The sequence below is a fragment of the Alosa pseudoharengus genome, unplaced genomic scaffold, assembly GCF_046254945.1.
Source record: "Alosa pseudoharengus isolate Yale_2024_CS ecotype anadromous, Long Island Sound unplaced genomic scaffold, YU_APseudo_1.1 YU_APseudo_1.1_scf_9, whole genome shotgun sequence".
Taxonomy (NCBI): Eukaryota; Metazoa; Chordata; class Actinopteri; order Clupeiformes; family Clupeidae; genus Alosa; species Alosa pseudoharengus.
In genome coordinates this window covers 16457101-16474459 of record NW_027468881.1, presented here as the reverse complement: position 1 = coordinate 16474459, position 17359 = coordinate 16457101, and the positions used below count along the sequence as shown (strand labels likewise).

Genomic DNA, 17359 nt, shown 5'->3' with positions numbered 1-17359 from the left:
AAAAAAACAAAAAACATCAGGATATGTTATGGTGTCGATGGACCTTTGCTGATGGCATATTGAAATGATATAACAGAAGACATCTAGGAAAGGGTAATTATTCTGTCTGTCTTATCAAGATTGCATCAAAAAAATCGATCATGTTGCGATGGATTCTTGGTGGTCGTGAAGCACAGGGTGTAGTGGAGAAAAACTCCGTGCTGTTCAGTGGGGAGGAACAACCCAAAAACTGTTTCACGGAGCTGCAGGTCTTGAAAGGACACTTTGATATTGTTAGATATGTGGTGCAAATTGATGATATCAGATTTGCATCTGCCGGAGATGATGGTCTGGTGTTGGTGTGGAATGTGGAGACAGGAGAGCGACTGCTAGAGCTGAGAGGACACACTCAGCAAATCACTGCACTGGTGACATACACTATCACCCAAGAGGAAGTAACACACACATTTCTTATCACAGCCTCGTCTGACCGATCAGTCAGTCTTTGGGATCCAGACACTGGAAATCGTGTTCAGACAGTATCTGACCTACAGTCTTCAATCAAGTGCCTCTTAGTGCTGGAGTGGCACAACATGTGGCTTTCTGGAGGAAATGACTTGTGTGTTTGGAATAGAGGTTTCCAGCTGCTTAGCCAGACTGAACAACACAGCGACACAGGAGTCACTGCCATGGTGGAGCTTCCCAGGAACTATGTAGCAGCTGCAGTGGACAGGGAGATAATCATTTATGAACTCAAGGTTTCATCCACGGGGTCAGATGTGTCCATCACAGCATTCCGACACTTGGCCAACCATCAGGACAGCATCAGAGCCCTCATCAATGTTAGTGATAAGTTATTTGCTAGTGGCTCTCATATTGGTGAACTCATCATATGGGATTCTATTGAATGGACCATTCATGCTGATGAAGAGATTGTTTTGGAGGAATTTCATTATGATGGGCCAGAGATCAGGCTGGGGTCTCAGAAACAGAGTGACATGTCCATCCAGCATCTTGTGTCTGATGGAGAACTTGTAGTTGTAGCAGTGGGTAGCGGACTATATGTTTATGATATCCAAAAAAAGTGTGTAGTGGCATACAGAAAGGTGGCCCATGATTCTGACATCTTGCACACTAAGCTGCTGTCTCCAAGTAAGCTGATATCATGCTCTGAAGATGGAAATGTAAAGATATGGGAACTTCAAGACCTCCCACTCGCCGCAGAGCCTGCCTCAGCAGGCTTCTTTGGAATGTGGTCCTTCGGGCGGTCCAACAAGCAAGGTCCATCTCCGAAAAAGGCTCTGGAAGACCCAGGCCTCAAGACCCTGGAGTTCATGGGTGATTTAATTGGCCATTCTGGAGCTGTGCAGATGTTTCTGAACTTTGGCAAGAGAGGCTTGGTGACATGCTCCTCTGACCACCTGCTGATCATTTGGAGGGATGGGGAGATGCAGTCCCACTTGCGTAGTCTGGAACTATTCCAGAAACTTGAAGATAATCAGGGTCTGTATTAAATAGAACCTCACAGACCACAACCAGCTCTCATAGTCTTTTATGGACATATTTAATATTATTTGATTTCATTTGTGTGTTGTACATGCACTGCCCTAAATATACAATAATAATGTAGGAAAATGTTATAATTGTGATTTGTGCCTGAAGTTCATTTGAATATTGTAAATCAGTCTGATCTTACGGTAAAATTTTATCGTCTGTATGCATTTTATTAACCGTTAAATCTAAAACTCACTTGTGTTTAGATGGATTGCCTTGTCTTCTCTATTGAATAAATGTTTAAATGAATGTATTAAATCTTATAAGAGCAAAAATATAAATGGTAGTAAAACAATGAGACGCTACAATAAATTCAGTATGATTATTCCCCTTTTTTATATACATATTCAAACTCTCTTGTTATTGATTATTTCACTATAAGCCTACTTGTTTTTTATAAGCTATGACAACTGAGTGTTACACATAAGCCTACAAATTGACATCTATAAGAGGACTAGCATACACCATTGAATTGATGATGTAGTCGCAAGCAAGGACAATTACTCAAAGATTTAAAAAACAAAAATGCAGTGCCCACAAGTGAAGTCAGCCAATACCACATTTAATTTGGAATTATAGCCCCTATGTAAATAAAATCATTAAAAACAAAACATTAAAAGCTGTTATTCTGATGGAGGCCCACATAATGCCTACTCATCTCACCTTTAATATGTGTGGTCCATGGTTTTAAAGTGATGGAGTGGTAGTCATAGAGTGATGGAGTGGTAGCCATAGAGTGGTAGAGAAGTTTTTTGTTGTTTGGTTTGTTTCAGACAGGAAAACAACATTATGAACAAAAAAGGGTCTGAAAGGGTTTAATTATGAGATATCCATCAGAATAAAGTCCTTGTATGCCAGATAAGTGTTTTGGGCCCCTTTTCTTTAAACTTATAATAAGCATGTCATAAGTTATGGCACATGCCATCAGCTATTCCAAAATCTAAAGACGGAATTGTAGTCTCTTATGCCTATGCAAGCAACTTACTCTGGCTGTTTATCATGTATCTATGATTTGAAAAACAGTGGGATCATCATGATAAAAAACAATCCTGTGTACTAAAAAAACACTGGGACAAAATGAATGTCTTAAATGCTAACAAAATATGGTATGCTATTTCCAAACAACAAAACAAATTCAACATCTGTTTAATTTGTTATTCATAGCATTCTGACCAAAGATACTGACATTAAAAACCTCCCACAGGAAGAGAATACTGTCAGATTTGAAATGATAATTTTCTAGCTGCTCAGTCAGATGAAATAGCATCTAAATATAATAATATGAATAATATGAATAATACCATACAGGGTTCAGGCTCAAAATACAAAAACAATATTGTGTTTTACATCAATACATTCCCTAGCCTATAATTATGTCTCACTCATGGTCTGAAAACAATCTTGGTTCAGTGAACCATCCGGTCCCATTTCTCTTCTGTCGTCATTTGTTATGTCTAAATCCGACAGATTGACAGACATGGTAACATGTCCCAGAGGTGCTTAGTGGTTCATATGGGATTTAATTCTTACACTGTATACTCATTCTATAAAGCTATACCCACCTCTTATCAGACACACCATCCTGATCTTGTGTTGAAGGCTTTTGTATATCTCCGGTCTTGGTAAGTGCACAAAACTGCAGAACTTTGTAGATATATTAATGATTTGACACAATTGCATTTATTCATCACTCAACAGTCAACATCAGTTATATTTGGACACCTTTTGTGTCATTTATTATGTACCAAAGCTTGTAGATTTTGTAATATAGACATGGTTTCAGGTGTTCAAAAAGGTGTACTTCATATTAGTGTTCATTTTTAACCTTTTAATAGCTAGTTTGTGGCAGACATGAGAAAGGCCATCACCCCCTTGCTTGTGTATGGCATTCTGCTCTGTGCCTACTTGCCATGGAGTTACTGCCACCCAGTGGACATCTTGAGTCCCTGCAGCAGGAGATTTCGTCCCGCTTTGTGCTCTGGTTGGGGCTGTAAACTGAATGGAGTGGCAGGAGATCCTTTCCCCGGACCATCTGAAGATGAACTGGATTTTACTGGTGAGATTCCATCGCTGCCAACTAACAAAAGCCCAAGCGAGGAGGATCCAGAACTCCAGAATTTATTTGTAGAGGAACAGAAAGGGGGGAATGCAGATTCGCGGCTGAGGAGGATTGCATCGGCTGGAAAACCAACTTCACTGGATCTGACGTTTCATCTCCTGAGAGAGCTGATGGAAACATCAAGATCAGAGAAAATGTCACAGAAGGCGCAAATGAACAAAAAACTACTCCACACTCTTGGTAAATAAATCTTGAACAGATAAAAAGCTGATGGTTATTTAAAAAATTAAATATTTATAGATTGCCGTAAATTTATTTATAGCTCCATGCTCTGTAATTCCAATTCAGCTAGAAGAAATGTTGGACACTGATTTGTATTATGCTGTGAAAATGCTGTCTTCTTATTCTCAAATCATGTTGACTTGAAATAATCAAATTATCTTAATAATATCGTAATAAAGTTTTCAATCCAATAGGTATCCTTACTGACTAAGACAAGACATTGATACAATAGCATTTCTGTAACACCTGTGGTTTTTGAGAGAAAACAACACACTGTATTTTTAAATGTTCAGAAACATTTATTTTACAACAGCAAATCAGATAAATGTTTTTTTTTCTCTTCCAGACATACAATAACCATGCTACAACATAAAGGTCTGTTATTATACCTCATATTTCAGTGTATGTACATGAGACCTTAACCATTAGACCATGGGTAGCATAGCTTCGCCACATCCAAATTACATACAATTTGAAGCTAGGACAGTTCATCAGACAAAATAAGATAATAAAATAAAAAACGCATCAACTTACCATATCACTATTATTACACTAAGCACTGTCTTCGTTTTGAAGACTCTTTTTTTTCTAAAGAATCTTTTTCCTGATCTTTTTCTTCAGTACAATAGACTTCTTTTTTACACATTGCATTCAACTCAAAACAAGTTGCATTTTTCCAACATATCGATAAAGAAGCTGTAGTAGCTGTCAGATGTTTTGGGGGGGAAAGTGTGTGAAATGCAACGTTAGGGACCACAGGGGCCAAAACGACCACTGAGAGCAAGTAATTAAGAGCAGAAGAGAGAAGGCAAGGAGGCAGAGGAGGAATGCTCACAAACTCATTGTAAACAGTTCAAACTCACATTATTGGCATTTCACAAACAACAACAAAAGAAGAGTACGTATGGCTGGATATGGCTGGTTTTTGTGGTCAATCACAACAATGTCCAACAATAAATAAACAAACAGGAAATTAGAAAATTACCAGAATCTGATTGTGGTGGCTATCATCTTATAAAATAACTAAATTATAGCTTTTGAGAGTGATATTACAACATAAACATGATGTGACAACTAAATGGCTGAGAATGAAATGACTTGCGTATAACTGCGGCTCAGTGTTTACATTTATGAGATCAACATTTTATTGATATTTAAATTACATATTGAAACATCTGTTATTGGTCACTGGAGGAACTGCCAGTGGTTGACACTCACTGTGATCACTTATGATCTGATTATGAGGAAGCTGTTACTCTGTACTCCATAGCATAATGGGGACCTACCCTACGGTACGTAGGAATTCCACTTCACGAACATGAAAACAACACCAACAATTATACACCTTATAAAATGTCATGATTATACAACATGATGATGAAACAAAAAATGGAACACAAAATTTGAAAAAAATAAATAGTACTTATTGTGGCCTGATGACACAAAATATGTCATGGTGTAAAAAGATATCAGACAGGGGTCCTTGGCTGCAGACATTTAAAATCAGCTCATTTCCATAGAGACAAAAAATAATTCAAATGAACTGCTGTGAACACAAGAGGAAGTGATAAGAATGTTCCGTTACGTCAAATCAGTGCCCAATCTGAACACATTACACTCTTAATCTACTGTATGTTGGGAAAGGACTCTTCCCATCAGACTGCACAACTGGCCATTTTGAGTTTTAGTCTTAAGATGTCTCTTTAGATCATGAGGTTGTGAATATCCTCACCTTACTGTAAAGTAAATCTTATAATAATCAGTTCATATATTTCCACCAAATCTAAGTACAACGGTTACTTAAACATCACCACAATTAAAGAATGAGTACACCAACAGTGCAAAAACCACAGGTGAATGTCATTTTGACACATGTAACCCAACCCACTGCATCCATTTAATAACAAACCCCTTTCCTGTTCTTGATAAGATAAACTATTCCCATGAAACAGATGCACAGATTACAAGACCTGTCCTTAACCAATGAAGCTCTAATGTTCTCAATCCTGAGAAGAAATGACTCCAATAATTATATCCGTATACAGTATATTAAACTTTGAAGGTATCTCTTCAGACACTGGTGGTAATTGATTTTAAATGTATGATACAGCACTATATGGTAAACAGCCTTTGTCACACACAGAGGATGCCACACAGAGGATGCCTTATTGTTGTAATCTTCCATCCAGTGGTTGTCAAGGCTTCAATCAACCAGAGGGGTGTGGCACTCGCAAGAACAAACAATCACAAGCACTACAAACAGGAACTCACTTATAAATATGAATGGAAAAAACTAAATCCAAACAATTACGAAGTAAAAATGAGCAAAATATACATATACTATACAGACACATCCCTCATGTGTGTATATTGTATATCTTTACATGTTTTTTTGTATTATTTTCTTATGCATAATCCTCAACACTCAGGGGAGAGGTGTGGAGGAGGGAAGGAATGACACAAACACACATGGTTTTCCTCCGAATTCAGAGACAACGAGAGATAACATGACCGTAAGAAGGAGCCATCATGTAAGACAACTGCATGCCAAAAACAACCACGACATAAAGTCATGCCCACCTAACCTGCCAAAAGGCATCACTGCAATGTGGGTCTCCTGTTCCCTCGCACCCCTGTGTCACAACACGACAACATGATCTGTTGGTTGGCTAGTGCTTTGTAAAGACCCGTCTTTCAGTACACTGTCACACACTGCATCTTCTGCAAGAAGGTGTTGTCTTACAGTAGCCATCCTAAGGTCTCTCTGGTGTTGTAAGTATTGTAGTGTAAAAATATGAGTGCAAGAACAAAAGTTAAGGGCTGTTTGAAACAGGGCTGAGTCAACCCAGTTGATTTTGCAGGCAAGTTTACAATAAGAAGTGTCTAAGACTGGATAAAACATGAGAACTCATGTGAATGACAAGCAGTGTTTTGGCATAAATTGGCATAGAAGTTTGTGTGTGTGTGTGTGTGTGTGTGTGTGTGTGTGTAGTGTGTGTGTGTGTGTGTGTGTGTGTGTGTCTGTCTGTGTTTTGTGTGTTTTGTGGTTTGTCTCCCAGGAAGGTGTTGTTGAAAGCTTGGGGCATGTGAGGGAAGAGACGGCATGCAGCTTTGGGCATAAACAAACAAACAAACTAACAAACAAATAAACAAACCAACAAACAGAAGGACCAGATTCCTCTTCAGATCCAATACCTCCCTGAGCCCCAAACACCTCACACTACGCCCAGTAGAGCCTGCCGCATAGCCTACTGTACTCGCAGAACGACACAACATGAGCATATGCGGTGAATGAAAAACACACGCCTTCATAAACACCTACGACTAGAGAAAACATACATGAGAAAGACCCTACCTAATGAGCAAACAGCACATGCTACAGGACACCAGGACTGGGAAGGGATTGTGGGATGGCAAAATCAGGATCAAAAGGCCAAAATGAAGTGGCAGCAAACGATAGGAGAGGAAATATCATTTCTTCCCTTTTTTTGCTACACAGATGGGGGTAATGTGCCACTCAAGGACAAATGGAAGTGGTAATGGATTGGCAGGACAGGGACAGGGCAGGGCTGGGGAGGAATGGAGTGGGGTGGAGTGGGGTGGGGTGGGATGTCTTTAAAAAGTTCAGGTTGCGTGCCACCGTCAGTGGCACGTTCAATGTTGTTCGGACGAATCGTTCCTCGAGCTCATCATCACTCAAGTGGAGCAGGGAGGAGGGGGGACCATGTGTGGTAGGCTGGAGGTGGAGGGTGCATTAGTTAAATCCGGTGTCGGTCCGGTAGGTGGCGTGGTGACCGTCGGACGTCAGCTGGGTGGTCTCTGTGGCTGAGGGCTGCATCACGATGGGCTCACCGCCGCCAGCCTCTGTTGGGGAAGAACGCACACCCACTGGGGTTAACTGAATCAGCACACCCCAAACCCGGCGCGTAGCCAATCGTGCGCTTCATTGCAAGCTCAGTCTTATCTCTTACCTCGCTCATCTGATTGCAGCTGAGCCTCCAGGTCTTCGGGAGAGACGTAGAACTCAGGGTCCTGGCCCTCAGGGGGTCTGGGTTTACACTTCCCGCAGCAGCAGTTACAGCAGCAGCACAGACAGCAGCAGAAATAGCAGCCTGTGGCCACTCCGCAGAGCACAAACAAGGCCTGCAGAGGGCGTCAAAGAGACAGCGCAAAGAAGCACAGAAGAGAAAAAGGATTGGAGGTGATACGACAGCAGAAGGCAGAAGGCCTCAAATAAATAAATGAAGATCATATCACATAGCATCATATCATATCAATGCCATAGAGGAAAAAAACAGAAATGTGAAATCCCATCAGGCCATGCAATACTGTTCTGCTCTAAAATGTCCGATTCTTCTTGCCATCCTTCTGTGGCCTTACCTTGGCCCACCAGCTAGACAGGACGAAGTAGGTGTTGACGTTCTCCTCCCCAAACTGCTCGGCCACGTAGAGCCCCAGAGAGCCGTACTTATCATAGATGTTGCGCTTGGTGGCGTCGGTCAGGATAGCATGGGCGCTGTTAATCTCCTTAAATTTATCTGATGCCTCAGGGTTGTCTGGGTTCTTGTCGGGATGGTACTTCAGCGCCAGCTTCCTGTGAGAGGAAGGACCATCAAGTGATCAAGTGACATGACAGTTTTCTTTGTTCTCCGGGAAATGCTGTCATTCTTCAAAAGCCCTGACAAATTCAGCCTAATCTGCATATTAACATGCTATAGCATTCATGCTATTGCACAACTCTTCTCTTAATGTTTGAGCATTCAGTGGTAATTCCTGTGTTTCCTGAGAAACCTACACAAATTAAGTTTGATCAAATGTCTCTTAATTTCATTTATATAGCAAGACAGTTGACAGAAGATGCTCTGTGTAGTCTTGAAAGCATTAACAAGTGGTTAGTTGCTTCTTATAATCACTTCCAATAGTGTTCCACTTGGCAAACCTGCTTGGCAATGTTTTGCATCCTGTTTTTTTTTATCACCCTAATGATGTCTAATGTTGTTTATAATAATACAATAAATCAAACTGCCAGAGTTGTTAGTGTAAGTGGGGTAGTGAAACTTGCAGAGAGCTTTATTAGCATATCGTCGTCACCAGTCAATCTCACCTTCAAGATCCTAATCTCCCAACTGATCTAAAGACAAAAGTCACAGCCTCTTCTATACCACTCTTTTAAGTATCACCATATAATTTTGGAATCTTCCAGAATATCCGTCCTCCCAAGCGCAACTCAGGACAACATGTACTATATCTCTCCACATCTAAACCAGTGTGTTTGATACTAGTGGCAAAAGAGTGCATCCAGTCTTGTATGTGGCAGCCAGGCAGCCAAGTCGCTTCTTCCATCTTCCAAATACCTAATGACTGATGTTGTGAGACTAGAGGCCTAATCACCATGGCAACGCTCATCATACCACCCCTTGGTACCTAGACTAACATTGGGAATAGGGGTTGATGGTGAGAAACATATACCATTACAGACATAAAAGACCAAATTTAAAATTTAAAATTAGGTTAAGAATTTGTCTTGATTGTCATCTTGAATTCATGTCCACATGAGAGTCGGAGAATGCTGATTTTTATAGTCCTTGTGATATATGAAAATTCATTTTTCATAAAAGCAAACCTGAAACCTGCTACAGTTGCACAGTGTCGAGCCCTGGTTAGTTCCAGAGATGGAACCATTGCAATTTTTACAAGAAAAAAATCTTTACTAGACATCTTTAGGGAACTAAACTATTTCACAAAAGAGTGCACCTTAATGGTTAAGGTGACCGCACTCCATGAGGAATACAAACTGACCTGTAAGATTTCTTGATGTCGTCGGGTGTAGCCAACTTGTCGACGCCCAAGATGTGGTAAAGTGTTTCTCCAGAGGTGGAGAGGGAGCGCTGTCGCTGCTGCTCAGCCATGATGAGAACCTACCTCCTCAACAATCTGTTGGATTGCAACAGATTACACAGAGAGAGAGAGAGAGAGAGACAGTGAGGACCAAACTATACAAGCTATCGCTGCAACCAAAACTGTAATGTGACACAAAAAGAAAGATTATTTTTAGGGACAGCAAAAACATGCCTGCAAAACATGAAAGCCAGAGAACAATGCAAGCTACCACTTGAGCTCAGAATGTACAGTACACAAGATACATACACAAACCAAAGCACCTAAACTGAATCCAGCAGTGCTTGACAAAGTAGAGGAGAAGTAGAAGTATGTATTTGGTAAAGACCTAGATACAGAATCAGCTTCTCAAGAAAAAAAATGCACATTTAACTAAGACAAAACGTACTGACTGACCTTCATACAACAACAATGTTATATGGTACACTACAACCTAGTGATTTACCAGTATAAGTTTTCTGTGGCTGATGGTGCCAATATAATGCTGAAATTCTTTTTTGTATTGTAAAATTGAACACTGGTCTGAGCTGCATGAACCTTATCTTTTGACCAGTGGTTCTCAGTCCTTTTTGAATGAACACTCCATGGGCATCAGTCCACCCCCCCCCCCCCCAAGCCCAAACACACACACACACACACTGTCACCGCAAGACAGGCACAAACAAAAGGAGCTATGAATGTTGGATCTGTACATCATAGTGTTGTCTAATTTGATTGGCTTGAATAGATCATTTATAAATCAATCACCTCTTAATTTTGCACACTATTGAAATGGCCAATGAACCAGCCTGGTAGACTTCAATCAAACAGAAAATAAAAGAGCTTTATTGGCATTACGGAAACTCACATTGCATTGCCAAAGCATTTCTAATTATATAGAATGTTGGTGTGTGTGTGTGTTTCACTGATTAAATGAACCCCTCTCTTCAGCAAGCATTTGCATATCTTGCTTCTACTCAGTATTGCACTCATACTGTCCTGCCAAAATGACAGAACACAATTTTGTGTAGAAATTTTCAATAACAACTTTTGGGTCTGGTTGTGCCAAGCTAGATGTACAAAATTGTGTGGATAAACAATTGGAACACAATGGAAAATGGTTTTATAAAGATGTGCTTCTCTTGATTTCATGTTAATGTTTTGCTGTTGCTTAATGTTTTAATATTGTCATTATTTTATTTTATTATGCCCATTATAAAGCAGTTTGTGTGGAATACTAAAGAAGTGCTTGTCACGTAAATTGGGACAGTTTTTGACAGAAAAACACTTAGTATTCTGAAGGCCTACTTTACGTGACACTTTTAGAATCTTTGGACATCAAAAACATCAAGAACTCCTACCTCAATCTGATGCATGGTCATATAAAATGGGACAGTCAGTTGCAGTCAAAAGGGACATCAAACAATTATTTGAAGCTTAATTGAAGAACAAGTGTATTTCTTGTTTATTTATTTTTACATGGTCAAATTAATTTATCAGTTCAGTTATTAAGTCAGGCATTAACCTTATGTAATGCAAAAATGGTCCTGCTCAGTAACCATATACATACAAAGAAACAGAAATGGCTAACCACAAGTTGTTCTAGTCAAATTAGTTTAAAAATAGACTAACTCGACTAGCTTGCATTTTGGTGAAGCTGAAAGTGTATCAAGAAATTTTGGTCAAAATAAGCATGGTAGATATCAGGCCCAGAAAGGTCATGTGCTAGCTTATGTTTTTCTAATGACAATGACATAGCCCAAGTGTTCTGAATAAGGGTCAGTACATGCAAGCACTCTTCTCTAAAGTTACATCCAGTTACACATACAACACTAATGTTTGCCATCAGAATGGTCACAATAGGGCCACTATCATTAATCCACAACAGCTACTATAGGATTGCGGCGGTACTGTACACTGAAATGGTGATCTTTTCTGAGACAGTTATCACACTGTCTGTCACACTGCATGTCTGTGATTTTTTTGCTTTATGAGCCTCACAAGCACTTTGATCTGCCAATACTGATTATGAAAAAAAGGCATTAATCGACCTGACTGGCCTGATCAATTGGTCAATCACGATAGGCACAAATGCTTGAGCAACATGAACCTTATGAACCTACAATAATATTGCTCACATCATGTTTTGCACCTCGACTAAGACAAATGATCAGTTCTCAGTGACAATGACTGCCTTCTTGGAATGCATTCGAAGACAGATGGACAGACACACACACACACAAGTAACAGCCAAAGACAAATTAACAGATTATGCTCATAGGGTATGTCTGTACTGCAATGGGGGCAGGTCACCCCCAAAACGCCACATACCCACCCCATCCCCTGCTGACGGCTGTTTATGTGTATGTGCCAGCGAGGCTGTCACTGCCCCTCCACCCAAACAAAAGGCCAGGGATTAATACAGGCTAATCCAGCACCAGCTAGAGTGTTCTCAGCTCCCAATCGCCTTCTATGGGGAGAAGCAGGGTTCCGGGGGGGTGGGGAGGGGGGTGGTCCCACTGCTGTTGTTGACATATTGAGATGTGATGTGATCTTTCATTTTTGGCAGTTTCTTGCCAAAGACCATAACTCAAAACTTACCCAAATATACAGTCCATGACGATTTGAAAAGTCTGACCAGAAAAACGTGTGGCTATAGCACTCTAATAAATACATCTAAATAGCATTTATTATTGTGCATTTTGAAAGAGGTTTATGGCAGCTAATAAATCTTATAAATTCAAATATTGCCAATCTTGCCATGGTATTATAGTAACAGCAACAGCATATTAACATTCTAATCTTTACATACATACAAATGTATTAATATCACATCCACATTGCTTTCATCACAATGCCTGCCTCGTGACCTAAAAGGACACAACATGACATCCCAAAGACGCTGATTTGCATAAAAAATGAGTGCAAATGATTGCTGGTCCATTTGGCTTAGCATGGGGGCTTCCATCTATGACACAACATTAAGCACTTCCATAGAATTAGAATCAAAAGAAGATTTTAATTCACTTTTATGGGTGGAATCATACCCTAATTCAATATACATGGCATAGGCAATGCTCCATTCTCCTCACTCCATTGCCTCCTTTAGACTACCCCTGCTGATCCTTCTCCCCCTCATTGTCCCTCTGTATTTCTCTATTCAGTATAACTGATGAGCTATTATACCTTTGTGCTTTGATGATAATTTGTTTGCTATAACATGTAAAACAATTTCAAGTCTGACTGTCATGCTGAATTTGTAGGTCTAATTCTTCACTCATCTGTGTATGTTTAGGCTATGCCCTGTTGTGGTGGGATGACATGAAGGATGGTTGAAAGAGAGCACAGTGCCCAGACATAGCACACACCCATACACCCTGGATGTTTCCTTTCATTGATGAAGTGCTCTGCATTTCCAAGATGTTGTGCAGTGATGCTGTGCTTTAGTTTCCATGGAAACGGTCTATAGCCTATTCCTTGGCACTAAAGTTCACTTACTTCATGTCAAAACATTTTTAAAACGTGGCTTTCTAGCCCTATGCTGGTTTCCCTCCTGAAATAAATTAACCAGATCAACATAAATATAAATAAACCTCTAGACATATGATTCATAGCCATACAAAGAGAAATCTATGTACTGTTCAACTGTTCAAACTAGTATTGTCATATGTGGTCCACACATATGGGCACTATCGCTAAATGACAGTTTTGCTACTGTGATTCTATATTTGCACATCTGGAATCAAGAAAGCACTGATTCAGCCAGTGATAACAGGTTAGTTCGAACAACCTGTTTTGTATAAAGTACCAACTGTATAAATACCATACACTTCTGTTTTGAGTTCATATTAAAAAAATGCATATCTTGTACATCTAGCTTGGCACAACCAGACCCAAAATCTCTCAGTTGTTATTCAAAATTTCTACCAGTATCCAAAGTCACTGCATGTAACTAAACCGTCTCACCCAGCAACCTACATCTTTCTTATTAGACCCCAAGTCTGGAGGCTGACCATGGGCGGGATTTCCCCAGCCCATTATAGATCCATGCCATAACACAAGCTCCCTTCTATCTTTCTCTGCATAGATATTTCTGTTCTGAGAAGATCTAAAAATGTGGGTTACCACTTACCAGCTATGAATATGCATGACACATATCCCTGGGTTGCTTAATATTTTAGGTAGGCCAAAGAACTGTTGTTTGGGGTGAAAGTATGTCCATGTAATTTCCACCTCTTGAGAATGAATTTTAATAAGTAAAATGATATTGAAGTTACCGTGGCACTTAATGGAAATTGAAAAGAAACAAAATACCCTAAATACTCATCTGAAGGTGGACAGAAGTGCGTAGATTTCTCTTAACTCTCCAAAATAGAAATACCTCTGCACCAAAAATAACAGTGACTGGGTTCTAACAACAAATGAAAAAATGATGACCTGCATGAATTCAGAATTTGACAAATACCTGGAACTGTAAATGGCAGACAATAGAGCTCAATTTGTTACATTCAGCACTAAAGACTGGAAGTGAATGGACACTAAAGCAAACCCCTGACTTGAAGATCTAAAATACAACCACCGTTTCAGCTAATCAGCAAATGGGACACAGATCAATAGGGTAATTTAAAAGTTACATAAAGAGGCACATGTCAGTCAGTTGAAGTGGTAATATGTCACCAAGATATACCAAATAATACACTACTAAACAAAACTACAGATCAATCATACCACAAAAATGTACAACATAGCATACCTGGAAAGGTCATTGACTGATATTAGACGGATTTTTATTAAGAAACAGTTATTTCAGAAACAAAAAGGGGAGTCTGCTTTGGACTATCAAACGTATATTCTATCTCATCAAGATGCTGTTCATGCATGGAAATATAATAGATTAAAGACACTGTAGGCTAAACAAATGTGAATAAGAAATGTAAAATATGACTGATGAAGGTGAAGTTTAAAATTGACATGAATTGACAAAACTGACATCTGAACAAAGGCCATACAAAAATTGTTTAATGCCTGGCAATGAACTGGGGGTGACATCATAATCACCCTACATTTCACACACCACAGGTCCTTCCCATGGTTCATCTGTGACTCACCTCCCCTGGTAGGTCTGTGCAGTCAGAGAAATGTAACCCCATGAGACAACCTACATCCACTGAGTGTAGGCAAGTGGCTCTCAACCAATGTACTGAGGCTCATGGGTGTGCCGCGAGGCAAAGTAAGGTGTAGGCCTACCATGGATTTTTTAAAGAGCCCAGTGTTTTTGTACAGACTCATGAAATAGGCTAGAGAGGTATTTTAAATGCTTCAATGCTTCTTAATGAAAAACATTTCAGGTAGTCAGAGATTTACACCTTTTTTAAATCTGGTCTTTAGCTACCATTCTCAGCGTGATTCCATTAAGTGAAGTTGAGACCCATCTCGCAACTCCAGGGCAAGATCACCATAGTTTACCTTATAAGCCCGGTTGTTAGGATATGTTGAAACTGTTAGATTTTTTTTTTTTTTTTTTACCTTTTCACCTGCCTGTTGTAATATATCAGGTCGCCACCAATCTGAGGACTCTCACAACTTTAGCAGCACCATTTTCCCCTTGTCGAGCAACAGTATAAAATTACCTTTCCCAATCTGTGAATAATGTTATGACTTGCCTTTCTTTTGTTCTCAGCTCATGAACACTCTGTATGTAGACACAGAAAAATATGGGCATATGAGAATGAACTCCACCGGTAATAGCCTATAATAATGTGTGTGACATTCATCAAAATTAGTAACCGTTGGTGTGCCTTGGCGTTTTGGTTTAACCCCAAACAGGTTGAGAACCTCTGGAGCTACATCTGGGTGTTTCACATTTGCATTCATTTTTGTAACACAACCTACATTTCGTTGCACAGCCTGTTGAGTTGAGGTAGGCTATTGTGTTTTTGTGTAGATGCCATTTAGTAAGTGTCATTTAGGGTCTGAGTTTTTATTGCGAAATATAAATTCAGTTAAGAGATAGTTAGCACGTTAGGCTAGGCTACTGCATGTAAAACAAGCAATTTAAGCTACAAGTTACTGTTACAATTATTGTTATACGATTTGCCATTTTTAAAATGGTCGCCACGTCTAATTTTAGACAGCCGGTAATATTTTGTAGGTCTATGGATTATTTCAGGGTCAGTTGACATAGATATGTCAAGCTCGTAGTCATTTAAACAGACAATGACATAATAATCGTTTAATCGGGAACTGTCCATTCAGCACCATAGTCGTGTCTTGACATAGGGCGCTGAGTGCTATCCTCGTAGACTTCCTGCTCATAAACTGTGACTACGGCCCCCATCGCTTCGTTCGTCTTACACTAGACTATATAACATGCTTAGTAGATCTGAAACCAGAACGTCAATAATATGGTGTTGAGTAGGCCAGTGTTAAGACATAGGCCTATCTAGAAACGCAGCATGTCATACCCTCTGACGTCAGTATTTGAAGTGCAATGAAGCTACGATGGAAATACTAGGAATTGGGCGAGTCGTAGGCCTACCCTACACAGAAATGTCGAAACGATTCAAAATACAGCCAGGTCATTGCTTTTCTGACTGCGCTTTGGTTCGTACGAGTATGGTTGAATCCATTAAACAGCAATATTGTACAGTATCCACGCAGCCTTAGGATAACGCATCTTAGGCTGGTACACATTGGCCTGCATCCACACCACAGCATCCAACATGACAGCGATGGTCACCAAATGCGCGCACCGCATTAAAGGATTGTCAAAAAAGGCGTAAGGTGTAAGGAAATATACTGACTCGTATAGTAACACATTTGAGTAAGGAACCCAATCGTTTTTAGTACCAAATCATTTCGTTATAGGTAAAACATCGATACAAACGAATTGCCAGGTAAATCACGGCCATCAGATGCGTCTCAAGATATAAAAAAACCTCTGATTGCGTTGAGATTTGAATCGATGCCGACTGATAGTAATAGTCTATTGCAGAGATAAATGTGCCCAACGGTATCCCCGTTTCATGATTGTAGTTTGTCTTATAGCCTAGAGCATCATTTGAAGGGGTTGTATTTAGAAGCTCATATCTAGCCAGCTACCGCATCACCGAGAAGTGCACTAGCAAACCATAAGCATCCATATTGGTTAGCCTGCTAAGGTTAGCTTGATACAGAAGACAGGTCTGGGTAAGTCAGCATTAAATTAAGGGGCAGAAAACAGTGAAGAAAATGTCTCGTAGACCTTCATAACATGTTTCTTACCTTTTTGTCGGGCGTGATAGATTTGACTTGCGGTGATATTTCAGTGCCGTTTGGCTTAATAGCCTATGAGAAACTAGGCTGCATCCCAGTATACGCACACACGTCCAAGGCAAGCAGCTGCAGCAGTAGAATACTAACCCCTCCTTCCATACACCCACGTATAGCGTGCGCGTTCACAGCACTGGGGGTCTCCTCTGTGCGCGTTACCTGTGGTGGTGATCTCCTCCATCCCTATCAACGAGGAATCCCGCAGTCAGGAAACGAGCCATTTCTGTTCCTCCTCTTTTCTTGCTGCATGGACTGACACTTAACCTAACATAAATCAAATCTGCAGATGTAGAAATG

At 40.1% G+C, this 17359-nt stretch overlaps 3 protein-coding genes across 3 annotated transcripts; 2 read left to right on the top strand and 1 right to left on the bottom strand.

Moving 5' to 3' along the window:
- Positions 1-15: 15 nt before the first annotated feature.
- Positions 16-1873, top strand: wdr41 (WD repeat domain 41). Its single transcript, XM_076275707.1, has one exon. It carries the CDS (start codon positions 141-143, stop codon positions 1491-1493), a length of 1353 nt encoding a protein of 450 aa, XP_076131822.1. The 5' UTR covers positions 16-140; the 3' UTR covers positions 1494-1873.
- A 1511-nt stretch (positions 1874-3384) lies between these two features.
- LOC143115002 (corticoliberin-like) lies at positions 3385-3840 on the top strand. Its single transcript, XM_076276840.1, has one exon. It carries the CDS (start codon positions 3385-3387, stop codon positions 3838-3840), a length of 456 nt encoding a protein of 151 aa, XP_076132955.1.
- Positions 3841-4208: 368 nt separating this feature from the next.
- dnajc5aa (DnaJ (Hsp40) homolog, subfamily C, member 5aa) lies at positions 4209-17105 on the bottom strand. Its single transcript, XM_076276931.1, has 5 exons — positions 17015-17105; positions 9674-9808; positions 8255-8468; positions 7846-8017; positions 4209-7738 (listed from the first exon to the last, which is right to left on the bottom strand). The coding sequence occupies exons 2-5, from the start codon at positions 9781-9783 to the stop codon at positions 7629-7631; spliced, it is 606 nt and encodes a 201-aa protein (XP_076133046.1). The 5' UTR covers positions 9784-9808; positions 17015-17105; the 3' UTR covers positions 4209-7628.
- Positions 17106-17359: the final 254 nt, after the last annotated feature.

What these genes read in the sequence shown, in the direction of transcription:
- LOC143115002 (XM_076276840.1), top strand. Translation starts at nt 3,385, where the DNA reads ATGAGAAAGGCCATCACCCCCTTGCTTGTGTATGGCATTCTGCTCTGT.
- dnajc5aa (XM_076276931.1), bottom strand. Translation starts at nt 9,783, where the DNA reads ATGGCTGAGCAGCAGCGACAGCGCTCCCTCTCCACCTCTGGAGAAACA. An exon ending in GACATCAAGAAATCTTACAG is followed by an intron (nt 8,469 to 9,673) that starts GTCAGTTTGTAT and finishes TTCCTCTCACAG; the next exon opens with GAAGCTGGCGCTGAAGTACC. An exon ending in TGTCTAGCTGGTGGGCCAAG is followed by an intron (nt 8,018 to 8,254) that starts GTAAGGCCACAG and finishes CGCCCTCTGCAG; the next exon opens with GCCTTGTTTGTGCTCTGCGG.
- wdr41 (XM_076275707.1), top strand. Translation starts at nt 141, where the DNA reads ATGTTGCGATGGATTCTTGGTGGTCGTGAAGCACAGGGTGTAGTGGAG.